This window comes from Schistosoma haematobium, chromosome 6, assembly GCF_000699445.3.
Source record: "Schistosoma haematobium chromosome 6, whole genome shotgun sequence".
NCBI lineage: Eukaryota > Metazoa > Platyhelminthes > Trematoda > Strigeidida > Schistosomatidae > Schistosoma > Schistosoma haematobium.
The window spans coordinates 20,670,469-20,687,997 of record NC_067201.1 but is presented as its reverse complement, the minus strand read 5'-3'; the positions used below and the strand labels follow the sequence as shown (position 1 = coordinate 20,687,997).

Genomic DNA, 17,529 nt, shown 5'->3' with positions numbered 1-17,529 from the left:
GTTTTTGTTTTTGATTGAGATCATGAATTGATCATTGATAAAGTAGGATGGAAAACCTGAAAGAATTAGATGGTCATTTTGTCATTGTAATGGAACTAATTCAGTAGTGAGTTATCACAATCTCGCATGTTGTTTAGAGATTTCAGGTTTTCAGTTGTCTAATATTGATTCATTCATGATATTGTTGGAATGTATTTCTGAACTAATACTATACATATATTTCTAGTGCATAATTGTCAAGTAAATAAACTACCCATATTCATGGTCCTCTTATCATAAGTTTTATTTTGACCTAGAAACTATTATTATACGATTTACCATTGTTGAGTTATGCCCAGTCTATCAATTACTATCTCCCATATTCACAGCCACATTTGGCTAATTCTTGTACAAATGTTATTTTCCATTTTACGGTACGATGTGGTCTGTCTGGTTGGTATATACACCCAGTATGTTTGAAATACATGATTCATATTGCAGAGACCGAGACTGGGATTCTGGACTTAATTGGCTGGGCTAGGCAGGGAGCAGGACCAATAAGGACTCTACACTGCCCTTATGGTTTTATGCGTCATTGGTCCAGTCGGCAATTCACTATTCTCTAATTGGCGGCTTCATTACGTTATACATTAACAGGGCATACAGGCCACAAGTTATAACAGATATCAATCTGAACTCAATCTCTACAACCCTATACTGATAATAATCATCATGTGCTTACTAGTGACTGGTGTCAAAATGATTTCCTGGAGTTCTGGTAAGAAGCCGTGACTTATGGAGTTCAATCCGTGCAGAGTAGAGACAGGTATCTACCACAAATAATGGATAAATGGTTGCGCAGCAATTCATGGATCGATGGAAGTTATGTATTAACATTGTTAGATGCCGACTTACTGGTGGAGAGATTGCGAGTTCGCTGCGCGGGGCCGAAGATCTTGGATTCGAATTCCGCGTGTGGAATCGTTGAACGCTCTGTTGAGGAGTCCCATTGTAGGATGAAACGGCCATCTACTGTTTCTAGGTTTTCCATGGTGTTCTAGCATCAACTGACTCATGATCTCAATCAAAAAGAATTTATTACTGCTACTTACGATCAATCGAATGGTTTTAAAATAGTCCTTGGGATTAAGAAATCCTTAAATTGTAACAACCAATGTATTGTCTATAAACCCAAGTGTTGACTGAATTCCATTTAGTAGATCTAAAATCACAGATAGATTTCTTACTAGAACATGAGAGACAGTCATCAGGATCTGTCTGTGGTTAATCTACCATCATGAAAGGTTACATTTCATTGCAAAGACGTTCTAACGGTAAAATCCTGACAAAACTGTTTTAAAACAGTTTGGGACTGCAACTGCTCAGTCTCTTATTGACAAATGTGCATACTGTAAAGGTTGCTTCAATATTGCCTTGAATTACAATCATTCTGAGCAAAATTGGATGATGGCTAACAGTGGAATCCAGGACGAGCGTTTCATTCCATTTGGGTCTCGTCAACTAGTCACTTGCAGTCCTAAACACAAATAAGCGGATTCAAACAAACAATACGAGATGAATTAAGACTTTATCTCATCGCACAAGCTAATGGCTATCAGGACTCAGTAGATAAATGGATAACGCGATGGCTTTCGAAGTCAACGGTACTGGATTCGAGTACCAGAGTGAACATCACATCTGAGATGCAGGTACATCCAGTTGATGATTCCCAAATAGGACGAAACGTACGTCCTGGGTTCCACTGCTAACCACCATACATCTTTGCTTATATAAAATGGTTGTCAATATATATGTGAACGGTTCAATAAATATACAAACTGAGCTACTAATTCTGTTAAGTATAAACATAATTGAACTTAGCATTAGTTACATTCTCCTTAATCGTCAGTGATATTCCATTTTTTCGACTGCCAGTCATTAGAAGTGTCAGTTTGCTTATCAATATGATTGTTGTCCTCAGATTCTTATGTTTTAAAATCTCTTCAGGTTTTGCTTTATGCTTTCTTTATCTTACTGATTATAATTCTTTCCTATTTCTGTGCCCAATATGTTAGTTTATATTTTAAACAGAGATTACTTACTTACGCCTGTTACTCCTCGTGGAGGAGCATAGGCCTCTCACCAACACTCGCCATCCAACTCTCTCCTCCGCAGCCCTTTCAACTTCTTTCCACTTGTTATTCATCCTTTTCAATTCTGCTTCTATTTCCCGATGTAATGTGTTCTTCGACCCTCCTCATTTTCACTTCCCTTCAAGATTCAAAGTTAGCGCTTGTCTCATGATGCAGTTTGGTGATTTCCGTATTGTATGACCTATCCATTTCCATCATCTTTTCCCAATTTCCTCTTCAATTGGAAGTTGGTTTGTTCTCTCTCACAGTAAGCTATTGCCGATGGTATCCGGACAATGAATGTTGAGTATGTTGTATAGATCACTATTTATAAATACTTGTACATTGTTGATGATGGTTGCAGTAATTGTGGAAGTTTCATCTCCATACAGTAGAACTAAGTGACTTAACGTTCATATTGAATATTGTGACTTTGATGTTGATTGAGAGAGAGAGTTGTTTTGAGTTCCGTATATTGTTTAATTGTAGGAATGGTGTTGTTGCTTTGCCAATCATGGATTTACATCTGCATCCGATCGTCCTTTTTCATCGATGATGCTTCTCAGGTACGTGAAGGATTCCACATCTTCCAGAGTTTCGCCATCAAGTGTGATTCGGTTGGTGTTCTCTGTGTTGTATTTGAGGATGTTGCTTTTTCCCTAATGTATGTTGAGGCCTACTAATGCAGAGGCTGCTGCTACACTAGTTGTCTTCATCTGCATGTATTCGTTTGTATAGAATAGGAGGTCTTTAAAAAGAGATGAAACAGTTAAAAAAAAACTATCCCTATCAAGTCAATCAAGTATTTCCATGAGAGTGTAAATACTGTTAGAATGATATACAGCCTAGACATTCATCAATAAGACAACTAAAGATAGATAGATAATATGTTTAGTTGACATCCAAAATTTGTTAACTTTTCACTAAGATACAGAAAGAAATTAATACTGGAAATCATATAAGCTTGACATTCTGGGAGATTTTTAGCTACAGGGTTCTTCTCCCCTATTTACTTTTATTGAATCATGATTTGATAATTAAATTCATGAGTCAATTGAAGCTAGACCACCATCTAAAACCTGGAAGCACTGGACAGCCATTTCGCCCTATCGTGGGACTCCTCAGCAGTGCATATCCACGGTCCCTCCTTGCAAGATTCAAACCCAGGACCCATCAGTCTCGTGCTCGCGAACGCTTAACCTCTAGACCACTGAGCCTACCAGCATCCAACGGTGTTAATGTTCAACTTCAATCAATGCACGAAATTGAATGACACGTCCACCATCGTCTTTAGTAAGTTACCATCTCATAACGGATCCTGATGAACTCAACTGGTTACTGCTTGTTACCTGGGTTCTAACCTTGCGGTGGGGGATCGTAGATGCGCACTACTGAAGAGTTTCATACTACGGCGAAACATTCTGTTCTTTTATTTATAAATCTGGTATGCTTTATTATTTAACCTCACATGGTCACAAGTAAACAATGTTAATTTTACAAAAAATTTTTTATAAATTATTATGGGTCAGTACTGACCAAATTATTTCATCATTATCGTTTGTTTTCTCGTTTGATATAAGTGTGATTCTGATAAATTGTGTATGTATGTACGCACGTATTGTTGATTAGTGTGAGTCGGCATATTTTGTAACTGTCCCTTTATACATTATTGTATCGTTTACTATGGTTTGTATAGATGTACTATTTGTGATGAAAAGACCACACGTAAATCAAACAGACATCATGCATCAACATCATAATCATTGTTATTCGTTGTTGTATTAGTTATGATACTACTACTACTACTACTACTACTACTACTACTACTACTACTACTACTACTACTACTACTACTACTACTACTACTACTACTACTACTACTACTACTACTACTACTACTACTACTACTACTACTACTACTACTACTACTACTACTACTACTACTACTACTACTACTACTACTACTACTACTACTACTACTACTACTACTACTACTACTACTACTACTACTACTACTACTACTACTACTACTACTACTACTACTACTACTACTACTACTACTACTACTACTACACTACTACTACTACTACTACTACTACTACTACTACTACTACTACTACTACTACTACTACTACTACTACTACTACTACTACTACTACTACTACTACTACTACTACTACTACTACTACTACTACTACTACTACTACTACTACTACTACTACTACTACTACTACTACTACTACTACTACTACTACTACTACTACTACTACTACTACTACTACTACTACTACTACTACTACTACTACTACTACTACTACTACTACTACTACTACTACTACTACTACTACTACTACTACTACTACTACTACTACTACTACTACTACTACTACTACTACTACTACTACTACTACTACTACTACTACTACTACTACTACTACTACTACTACTACTACTACTACTACTACTACTACTACTACTACTACTACTACTACTACTACTACTACTACTACTACTACTACTACTACTACTACTACTACTACTACTACTACTACTACTACTACTACTACTACTACTACTACTACTACTACTACTACTACTACTACTACTACTACTACTACTACTACTACTACTACTACTACTACTACTACTACTACTACTACTACTACTACTACTACTACTACTATTTTACTGAAAAATATATATATATATATATATATATATATATATATATATATATATATATATATTTCCTTCAGCAATGTAGGCGTGAATAAAATTATGTCCCTCTCTGTGTGTATGTGTATATATGTTCATGTGTATATGTGTTCGCGCTTATAATTAACCTGATTGTCTGAATCGCTAATTTATTTAATAAGCACAATAAATGGAGGAGAAAAATAAAAAAATCAACAATAACAAACAACCGGATCATCGAACAAACACAAACAAACAAACATTTCAATAGTCCATAGTTAATTAGTCAACTAACTAATACATTGGTCAGTTTATGTTTATTATTACTATCATCATTATCCTATTAATTCTGTTAGTGTCACTTTATGTTTGCGGTCTCTCTGTGTGTGTGTGTGTGAATGTGTGAGTTTGTGTGTGAGTGTATACATAATCAACTATAAAAGCAATCCAGATTCATTATAATCATCATCATATTATTTCATGTTTTTAAAGGGTATCATCATCATCCTCATTCATCATTCATAAAAGATCACTCATTTATCCATCTCTCTCTATATATATATATATCATCATCATTATTAAACAATCAAATTAGATCATTTTGTTATGCATCATCTCTATTCAATATTGTTTATTATTCATTAAATTATTTATTATAATCAGTGGTTTTTCTTTTGTTGTTTATTTGTAAAAGGGAACCAAATAAACATTCATTACAGTTACGTAATCACTGGTTACCCATTCACATATATATATATATATATATATATATATATATATGTATATACCTAGATACATAGATAGATATACTACTACTACTACTAATACTAATAGTAGTAGTATTAGTCATAATACATCAGTGATATACTATTCATCAAACAGGAAAAGAACTCTTATTTAGAAAGAGATAAATACCATTTAGACATTAAAATATATCTATAAACAGATCCTATATAGAAATGATTCTATTACATCATATCAATCATACATTATGGTATGGATATTATACAATGAATATTTATTTCTTATCAGGATTATTAATTAATTTAATTATCAATTTATTATCGATCAATTATTGTATTGAAAGTACTACAGGTTAGTTGAATAAAACATAATCATTATTGATTATTATTGATTATGATATTATTAATTGATTGATTGATTGATTGATAAATGATCATAGTTATTGAATTGATGGTATGGTTGAAAGTGAAGAGAGTCGGTTGTTACTCTTGAAATACACTTAAATAGTCATGTACATACAACTACTGATAGGGAAGTTCTACTTACTGCTTTTTTGTGATCAGGGTATTGTTTATAAAATTGAGAGGATGAAAATACGAATGTTCAGCGATTTAACTGGGTTGGTGGATATGGAGGATCCATTTAGGAGAGTTGGGAAACTCTTATCCTAAACCAATGGTGTACATGGGCTTCAGGATCCTAAGGAAATAAATGGCGTATGAATCAATCGTTGATCACCGGCTACCATGGGAATGCATCTCCTAACATTGTTCCACTGCCTTGTGGATTAGACCTTTAGGTCGAAGGCTCTGACTGTGACCCCTTAGTTAAACCACCAGGTAGTATCCAAGCCCTCACACAAATCGAATGATTTATATGGCGCATATCTGTTTGCTGCTTACTTGTACCAATGCTTGTGTTCATATCATTATTGAAAAATTGAAAGCAATAGATGATCATTTTCAACCTAGTATTAGATTCCTTCTTGGCAGTGCACATCCACAATCCTTCACGTGAAACTCGAACCTATGTACTTCGATCTAAATGACGGTCTAGCTTAGATTGTCTTGTGAATTCAGCTGTTACAATACAACAATCTCCACAAATCCTTATTTCTGATGATTAATTCATTATGTTAGTCAGCATAGATTAATACTGTAATTGATAGACGAATGATATTTCAATAAAGTTGTCACTTTTGATTGAAACATAAAAATATGTTAGGTGATTGTAATCAGCCGTTAGGAAGTCCAGCATTGATCAGAGTTTCATGCTAGTTGGTACTTGTCAAGACGGTGTGTGTATGTACAGATAGTCTTGAGGCGAAATAATATTTTTAAGCACGATTGAAATCTGTCACTTAAAGATGTCATCACTTATCTATTCAAACTGTGATAGACTTCCTTCAACTATGACATCAGTTGACCCACTCTTGAATCTCAATGAGAAAGAACATTAATTGCTTCATGATTGGTGATGGTTTTTACTGATATGTGTTAAATGGTATGAAACTTATATGAAACAGACCTTTCTGTTACTATATCCAACAATGTATCGCAAATACATCTGAAATATTTTAATAGTTGAGATTATGAGTCAATTGAAACTAGACAACCATGGAAAATCTGGAAGCAATGGATGGCCGTTTCGTCCTATTGTGAGACTCCTGCTCAACAGTGCGCATCCATGATCCCGTCACAACTATTAAAATTACTATAATATCCACAAAACCCCTTTTGATACATCGGAAATACTTTGTTATAACCCAACTTTTGCTTATAATGAATTATCAGTAAACATTCGTAGAGAATGAAACATACAAGAAATTTATCAGTGTTCTCCGATGTTTAATAGTTATCATGAAGTGAACGAGGACACAAATGGGGACAACCAATTGTATTTGAGTATAAACATTACAAAATATCTTACTAGAATCTGAGAACCATACAGTGAATACTTCATTTACAAAATGTCAATCCGTTGTCTCAGACTTGGTTGTTCCATCATTTCCATATCAATCATACTTTGTCCTCGTTCTCTTTTCTTAAATCTGCTTAATCTTCTGCTGCCAGGTATTTTATTTTCGATTGATGATATATACTACTTATATCTAATGACATCAGTAGTACACACCACACTAGTATTAATATTGAGTTATAATTTGTAAAAATACTATTAATTTTGTTTACTAGTATTATTTTCTAATTTCGTGTAATAAACAAATCATCAAAGAAATTCCCCTTCACAGGTTATATTGACTAATATTATTTTTTGGAGGTCACTTTTTTGTTGTCAGACATGTGCTGACATTAGACTGTTTTTGTTGTTGTTGTCGTCAAAGTTAAGAACTTTTTAAACATGAAATACAATAAAGATCATTATTATGCTTACAACCATCAATCGTATAATGTATTATAAGCAGTGGAATCCAGGATGCATGTTTTATCTTATCTGGGACTCGTCAGCTGGATGTACCTGCATCTCAGAGTTGATATCCACTCTATGACTCGAACCCAATACCGTTCGCTTCAAGTGACATCATGTTAATCACTTCACTATTGAATCTGTTAGTCACTAACTTGTTCATTAGGTTGAAGTTTAAAATCACTTGGTATTGTTTACTTGAATCTTTCCATTGATGTTTAGGACTACAATTGATCAGTCTCTTATTATTGATATATGTGCATCCTGTACGTATTGCCTCGATATAGCCTTAATTCACAAGCTTTTTGTAAGCAATGATAGATAGTGGCTAACAGTGGAATCCAGGACATACATTTCGTCCTCTTGATGATTCGTCTTCTTTTAAGAAGTGTTTTCCTTCTACTCTATTCACTATGAGATTTGTTTGAATGATCAGTTGTTATTCAATATTCTAATGTATTACTTTGAATATTTTCATCTATATGTCTATGAGATGTTAATATCTTTGAATCATGCAATAAGAATAAGTGACCATTAACTGTTCCATCAGACATCTACAACTACTCAGCTACTTTCTCATCTAACTGGGTAAACAGTTTAATCACTTGTATCAAATACTTACTGACAAACCATACCGTACGTATGTAGAGGTCCAGATTCTTTATGAAGTTGTTTTATCCTTGAACATTAAGGAAGTTTTATAGTTCTTCATCTTTGTCTAGATAAAAACAAACAACATATTCAAACTTAGTGACTAATTTACTTATTTGTATACTGTGATTTCCAAATACAAAAACTTTAGTATGTTTCCAATGTAATTAATGGTGGAATTCTAGTGATGAGTTTCGGCTCATTTAAGCTTCATCAACTATCAAAGCTTATGGAAACTAGTATTAAATAACTACAGTTCTCAGTATGAGAAATAGGAGAATACAAGTTCTGGCAAGTTTTAATAAGTTCTAAGTATTATTTGGATAATAATACTCTTATTCTGTTATAATCATCCACATTATGAACTATTTGAATGATTCAATTTGTCAAGTTGTATCAAATCACTTTCTCTTCAATATATACAACAGAGTAAACTGCTCATATAGTGAAATGTTATAACGAAAATTCATAGTAGTATTGTCAATGATTTCAATCAGTATCATTCAAAGTCATCTCTAAGATGCATGACATTCGATTAAAAATAGTTACTTCTTTTCATTCAAAGAAATCTATGATCAATAAACTGTTATTCTTTTATCAGAATGGGGGGAGGGTATGGATATTTTAGTAATTTAATGATTGAACTCATGAGTTAATTAAAGCTAGACCACTATGGAAAACCTGGAACTACTGGATAGACGTTTCGTCCTTTTGTAGGACTTCTCTTTGACAGTGTATATCTACGATCTCGCCAAGCGAGATTCAAATCCAGGACCTTCGATCTCGTATGCGACCATTGAGCTGGAATCCAACGGTGTTCATATCTAACTTCAACCAATCCATGATATTACTCAACCGTGTATCATTATTTTCAGTAAGTAATTGCTTTACAACATACATAGTTGATTTCCATTGATCACAACTATCCAATACTTTCAGACTATTCATAATGATCTAATTTAAATCGATTGATGAATTCAACTATTCAATTATTATTCTTTTATTATTATTATTACAATAGTGAACATTATGAATCCGTTTCTAATGACAAGTTCATTTGTCAACTATATTATATTCCAAATGGAAAAGAAAGATATTCTTGTTATATATTGTTCATATTATAGAACAAAAAGATAAAAGAGAAGCAAAAAGGTGATAATGGTCTAATGAAGTTAGTTTCACTTTTCATATTACCTCTCCATGAAAATGAAAGAAAGAAAATGATGAATAGAGTTAAAGGATAAATTACCTAGTTTTACTATATTTATATGTATCCATGACTTTAGACTGTTCTGTTCAAAGAACTACATTAAAGCGGTGGGGTGGGTGGAAGGTGGTTACAATTAGACAATTTCGTTAATAAGTTAATGAACACTTCTCTCTGTACTTGTGATAAGGTATGACAAAACGAATATACAGCTTCATTCTATTACAGTTGACTAATAAACATCATACAGTAGATAGAACCAAATCATTTAGTGTAGTTTATCGTATACTTGGTACGTTTCTTTATTAGGTTCAATCATATCTTTTATATCGAACAAAAGGGCTATGATAAATCAAGTTTGTAGCCTCTTTATCTTTACATTCGGGTAAATTAGGCTTAGCAAGTGAGTCTTATGATTATTTCTATACCTGTTGGCGTTTTATTTCTCTTCACATTTTGTTTACAAATATATTCTATATTATAAGTAAAGATGAATAGTGGTTAGCAGTGGAATCCAGGATGCGTGTTTCGTCCCGTTTGAGACTCGTCAGCTGGATGTGTCTGCATCTCAGATTTGATGTTTACTCAGGGACTCGAACTCAGAGCCCTGGATTCCATTGCTAGCCACCATCCATCTTTGTTTAGAATCCATGCGACTTGAGGCAATATAGAGGCATCCTACACAGAATGCACATATACCAATAAGATTCAAACAAATAATACCAAGTGAATATAATAGATATTTTGTCTCATTTATAATGACCCGTGATCTCAGTGTTATTTTCATTCATCCTAAAGGTTAAACTCAGAATTTATTGTTTCATAGTAGAACTTATGGTCTATCATAGAATGATTCAATCCAGTCCTTAATATCTACAGTGAGACAATACAAACTATTACGAATAATAAGTAGTATACTTGAAATGATAAGTATTATATCTTAGTTTTATTGTAAAGATTAGTAACAGAATACAAGCACATACAATTGACTAATCGCAAATAGGATGAAACACATGTTCTGAATACTACAACCATTAAACATGCAGTTGTAAACAAAGAAAGTATCCAGGTATCTATTCAAATGATCTCATATGCCATTATTGATTCAACTAAACAAAAGAGTCCTAAGTTGGGTAATAAATAAAACCAACCGACAAGTATTACATCATTTTCTTCATTATATCATCCAATATCTATGATGAAACAGTACTTATTACAAGCTGATTTACCCCGTTTTTCAAGCTTAATTATAGATAGATTTTTAGTTTATATTCAAGTATTTTAACAGGTGAATTCATAAGTTGATCTAGGCTGGATCGTCATTGAAAACTTGGAAGCAATGAGTGACCTTTTTCGTCCTAGTATGGGATTACTCCTTGACAGTGTATATTTACAATCCTTCATGTAAGACTCGAACCCATTACCTTCGGTCTAAATGACGTGTTTACTTAGATCTTCTTTTGAATTCAACTGTTAAATTACTACAATCTCCACAAATCTCCATTCAAATATTTATCTATGATTATAAGTTTGTAGTGTAACGTCGAGTCGCGGTTGACTGTGATCACCACTACAAGAAGGTTGCGTACCAGATATCAGAAGGCGATTGGAGGTTGTAGCGAGATATATTTGTTGACGATCTCGTGGTATCGAAAGAGTACCGAGATCATGCCAAAGGAGTACAAGAGGAATCACTGAGCAAACGTTAGTACTTGCAAGGTCATAAGCAACGGAAGAGTGTATGTCTTTAGTACAGTTAAACAAACAAGTACAGTAAAACAATCACTGGTACAATTGGTTATAATAATAATTGTTACCATTAAACCAATCGCGTTCTCTTGATAAAAGTAGATCACTACAAGTTTACAATGATTGTATACATGATCAATTTTCACTTCTGCACTAAATAAAAGGAATACAATTCTTCTCTTCAAGAAAACTATGCACTGCTATATGATGACGATTTATAAACTAACCAGAAGCTGATTGACATAACATTACAATATTACCCAAGTCATTTGTCATATTCAAACAAGTCGCCAACTTAAACACAATACAACTGTAGTATGTCACTGAATCACATGCATCCTTGATCTGATTCCTAAAAACCATTATCACATTAAACCCATTCATAATAATCGGTACAATATGTACCTATTTCTTCTGTTTCAAAAGAGTAAACCAAATGTGTATTGAAGAAACTAGTGGTTAATTTTGACTACGTGTTGAATAGTTTACAATTACTGTTATATATAGAGCTTAGATTCTTTGATATACCATGTACAACTGGAACACTCGAATGCTAGAACCTTCCAAGTCATAAATGAAAATATAGAAGACAATTGAGAAGGAATTCTATTTTAAACAGTGTCCAATATGGTATAAATTCCTCATGTGTTTATAGTTTTTAGTGAAAACGAAATCATCATTATAGTCATCCAGTTCGTATACAAAGGTTTTAATGTTTTTTCAATAGGGAAGTTACATCTGGAATATTTTTTGAAAACATGATTGGATGGAATATCTTTGAATCTTTCCAAACTTCTTAGAGCTTCTTCGAACTTATCTGTAGGTCGTCCTCACAATTACAAAACTATTAAGAGGTATATTACTTTATTCAATAAATATGCGAGCTGAAGTTATGGAAAATTTATTCTCCAACTCACTCTGTCCTGGGCAATCCTTTCTAGTTCTGTCCAATTATTGTTCACTCTTCTCATATCTGTCTCCATTTCTAGGTGTAATGTGTTCTTTCGTCTTCCTCTTCTCCTTTGGCATTGAGGATTTCAAGTGAGTGCTTGCTTTGTGACGCAGTTGGGTGCTTTTCTCAACATGTGACCTATCCACTTTCAGCGCTACTTCCTGACTTCTTCCTCCACTGGGATCTGGTTTATTCTCTCCCACAGTAGGTCGTTGCTAACAGTGTATGACCAACGGATCCGAAGTATTTTGCATAGACAACTGTTAATAAACACTTGTATCTTCTGGATGATTGCTTTCGTAGTTCTCCAAGTCTCCCTTAGAAAACTAACTCGCAAGAAAAAAGACGCTAGCCAGAAAAAAGAACCATCAATCTAACAGTTTACTATGATATCAGATGGGTTTTGTGGAGATTGTAGTAATTCCAATGGTTAAGATCATGAGTCGGTTGAAGCTGACGATCTTAACCATTGAAATTACTGCAATCCCCGTCCAGTGCTTAGAGGTTTTCCATGGTGGTCTAGCTTCAACTGACTCATGATCTTAACCATTGAAAGTTTAATATAAGCTTTTCCTTATGTTTCATCCACCACATCTGTTTTGTTTCTTCTTTAAATTTAAAACAGTGACAACTGGATCATGTTTTGCAAAACGTTTAAATAGTGGTAATTGTATTGGATTAATGGAAGAGAGTATATCACAATTAGAATGTTGTAAACGTGGTGGATTCTATTTAAATCGTCAAATAACTCAACAAGAATATTTAACGGATCATTTATTATTTGAATCTGGTACACCGAATTGTGTTCAAGCATGTAATGAAGGTAAATAGTATTGATATTATAGTTTATTTACTATGAAAGTCATTATATACCAGAATAAATATCATACAAAGTTTTGGATTGAGATCATGAACTGATTGATGTTAGATTGTCATTGAAAACCTGAAAGTACTGGATGACCGCTTCGTCCTAATCCGTGTCGGATAGAGACAGGTTTCTGCCTCAGTACAATGGAAGATGGTCACGCAATTTCGTGGATTAGTCGAGGTTAGACATTGACACTGTTGGATACTGGCCAGCTCAGTGATCTAGAAGTTAAGCATTCGCGTGTGAGACTGAAGGCCCTGGGTTAGAATTCCGCAGTCGGGATCGTGGATGTGAACTTCTGAAGAGTCCCACAATGGGACGAAATGGCCGTCTATTAATTCTATGTTTTCAACGGTGGTCTAACATCAATCAGTTCAGGATCTCAATTAAAAACTTAATAATCTCCACAACTCAATACTGATAAGAAGTTTTACTTGATCAAGGAAGCACGTTGTTTAGGGAGAATTTTTTGTGATGCTGAGGTAGAGCTTATGTTATCCATGGTGTTCGAAAGGATGTTACCTAGTGTTACGGTCAAAAATATTATCATAATATGATTTGAACTACGAGTTACTCCCTGTACAAATTGAGTGTTTGACAGTGAGTAGTAACTGATTTCATCATTGTCTTAATTTTAGAACTGATCTGATTACAATCTAGTAAGGAGAATTCCATCAGGAATAAGAACTAATGAATAATGAAACTGGACACTTGTAAACTTTCAGTCTGTTTTTATTTGTAATGTTAATTTATTAAATCCTTGTTGGAATATGATTTCTAGTTGCTGCGAATGATGATGTAGACGTTAATAAACAATGAGAAATATACAAATATGGATAGTAGCTAGCAGTGGAATCCAGGAAGCATGTTTGGTCCTATTTTGGACTTTTCGACTGGATATACCTGTATCTCAGAGTTGATGTTTACTTTGAGACTCGAACCCAATATCATTCGCTTCAAACGCTATCGTGTTATCCACTTAACTATTGAGTCCTGATAGCCACTTGCTTGTGCAATACTGTGGTGTGAGCTACTTATATTGATATAAGTAGTATATAACGTGCGTTAAAAGAACGTAATGTCCGGCAGCAGAAGATGGCGAAGATCGAGAAAGGAAGAGCAAGAGCACAATGGAATTGTAAGAAAACGCATGTACAATGGAATGGGCGACAATGGATTAGTGTTTGCAACGGGAACAGTACAGTTTGATATGATGGAATGATATTTTGCAAATTGACGATTGACTTTATGGTATTCACATTTTATTGAGATAGTCTGTGATCTTTGTGCTAAATACAATCGATTGTCCCCACCCGTGTTCTTCTTCACTACAATACGAATACATATACATATTTAATTTCACTACTGGCTATTCAATGTTATCAATTCCAAGCAAAATGTATCATAAATAGTGGAGTGCCTAATTGTTTTTTTCTCCCTAATATAAGAACCTCTTGAAAGAATCATCCTTAGACTATTATGAAAGATCTTTAGATTTAAGATGTTGATGTGACTTTCTTAAATTAAACACTGAATAACTGAAGTCCATTATAATGCATAACAGTGTAATTGTGTCCCTATTAATACATTACGTAATGATACCGCCAATTAGAGAACAGTGAATTATCGACTGAACCAATGACGCATAAAACTATACGAACAGTCTAGAGTATTTACCGGTCCTGCTTCCTGACTAACCATGCCACCATGCTGAGTCCAGAACATCAATCTTAGCCTTTGTGATATGAATCATGTATTTCAAACAAGCTGGGTTTATATACAACTCGGTTACCACAGTTTAAAATGTTCCTAGAAGTATTTAAAGATTAGGCCTGATATAATATCACATTTCATCAAAAATAATGACTATATCACAGAAACAATAAATTAGATGGGATATTCCCTAGTCAGTGCAGTATTCCATCTTCCCTAGTTTTCGGTCAAATGTCATCAACTTATTGACAATTTTCTCAACAGGTTATGTGTGCAAAAAACAAGCAACAATCATTTACTTATATTCAGTCCAAAGTCCTAAATTGCGGTATTTACATATTAGTGGTAGTAAGCTAAAGTTACCTTTGACTATGTGTGTGTGAGGGGTGGACAGGAGAGTGAAATTACTTTGATATTTCCATTTGTATGTATCAACCAAGTTGAAGTATCTAAACAGGTATTCTAAAAAATCATGGTTATCGGTTGTTGCTAAGTGTTAATCCACTGGAAAATTCTTAACTTTAAGTTTATGTTTCACTTACACTAATCAGTTTGATTGTTAAACTATAATCAAACATTTAACATAAAAGTGATGTATCTTAGTTCGAATCGGATTGAACATTCCTCTGATCTATGAACTTACGCCTGTTACTCCTCGTGGAGGAGCATAGGCCTCTCACCAACACTCGCCATCCAACTCTCTCCTCCGCAGCCCTTTCAACTTCTTTCCACTTGTTATTCATCCTTTTCACTTCTGCTTCTATTTCCCGATGTAATGTGCTCTTTGATCTTCCTCATTTCCATTTCCCTTCAAGATTCAAAGTTAGCGCTTGTCTCATGATGCAGTTTGGTGATTTCCGTAATGTATGTTCTATCCATTTCCATCATCTTTTCCCAATTTCCTCTTCAATTGGAAGTTGGTTTGTTCTCTCTCACAGTAAGCTATTGCCGATGGTATCCGGACAATGAATGTTGAGTATGTTGTGTAGATCACTATTTATAAATACTTGTACATTGTTGATGATGGTTGTAGTAATTGTGGAAGTTTCATCTCCATACAGTAGAACTAATTGACTTGACGTTCGTATTGAATATTGTGACTTTGATGTTGATTGAGAGAGAGAGTTGTTTTGAGTTCCGTATATTGTTTAATTGTAGGAATGGTGTTGTTGCTTTGCCAATCATGGATTTACATCTGCATCCGATCCTCCTTTTTCATCGATGATGCTTCTCAGGTACGTGAAGGATTCCACATCTTCCAGAGTTTCGCCATCAAGTGTGATTCGGTTGGTGTTCTCTGTGTTGTATTTGAGGATCTTGCTCTTTTCCTTTATGTAGATTGAGGTCTACTAATGCAGAGACTGTTGCTACACTAGTTGTCTTCATCTGCATTTGTTCATATGCATGAGATAAGAGGGCCAGTTTCCTCTAATCTAGTTTGCATAAACCCAAAAATCTTCACATTTCCTTTCTTACAATGATTATTATTATTATCATCATATCTCTATCATTTTTTTATTATTTAGAATTACCTTCAACATGTAAAGGATATGTATGTCCTGAAGGACATTATTGTCGTATGATTAATAATGAACCAAAATGTAAATGTCGATTACAATGTAATACAGCTGATTATTTAACTGGTCCATTATGTACAACTAATTTAAGACGTTTTCATAATCAATGTCATTTAAAACAAGCACGTTGTAAATTACCAAAAGAAAGTCTTGAAGTAATTCCATGTCCGGATGAAGGTTTACGATGTTCCGATTTAAGTATATTATCAGAGAAAAATTTCAATCTTAATTCATTATTTAAAACTTTATATAATGATTATGAAGAAGGAAAAGATGTTTCGTCATTACCATCATCGACTTCATCAATCTCAACAACAAATACAGTACTACCATCGTCATCATCATCAACAACAGATAATCAAGACTATACAAACAATCTAGATGATATCATCATTATGAATCGTAGAACATCAACAGATCTAAATACATATATATCAAATATAGATGAATCCATCTTTGATGAAAAGACAATTTATTCTAATGATGAATTATCTAAAGAATTAATATGTAATACAAATGAATATTGTTTATTACGTCAATTTGATGGACGTCCATCATGTGAATATTGGAGTGAACAATCATGGAAAACATTAAATAATTGTCCTGAATCAACATTTCATGAACCAATATGTAGTACAAATAATCAAACATTTTATAATAGTTGTGATCTTAAATTAGCTGGATTAAAAAATCAATTAGAAGTAAGAATAGCATATAAAGGAGAATGTCGAAGTAAGTTATATTTAGTTTTGATTATATTATAAGTGAATAAGAACATTAAATGATGACATTAACACTGTTGGATACCAGTAGACTCAGTGGTCTGGAGGTTAAGTGCT

The 17,529-nt window shown here is 33.8% G+C and overlaps 1 protein-coding gene across 1 annotated transcript in view; it reads left to right on the top strand.

Moving 5' to 3' along the window:
* Window positions 1–5,283: 5,283 nt before the first annotated feature.
* MS3_00008756 (uncharacterized protein) overlaps window positions 5,284–17,529 on the top strand; it is a gene marked incomplete at its 3' end in the record, with an annotated part of 28,128 nt that continues 15,882 nt past the window's right edge. Inside the window, exons 1-3 of the mRNA XM_035733017.2 lie at window positions 5,284–5,900; window positions 13,158–13,355; window positions 16,640–17,422. Coding sequence (XP_035589835.1) covers window positions 5,765–5,900; window positions 13,158–13,355; window positions 16,640–17,422 — 1,117 coding nt within the window. The 5' untranslated portion in view covers window positions 5,284–5,764. The remainder of the gene's footprint in view (window positions 5,901–13,157; window positions 13,356–16,639; window positions 17,423–17,529) is intronic.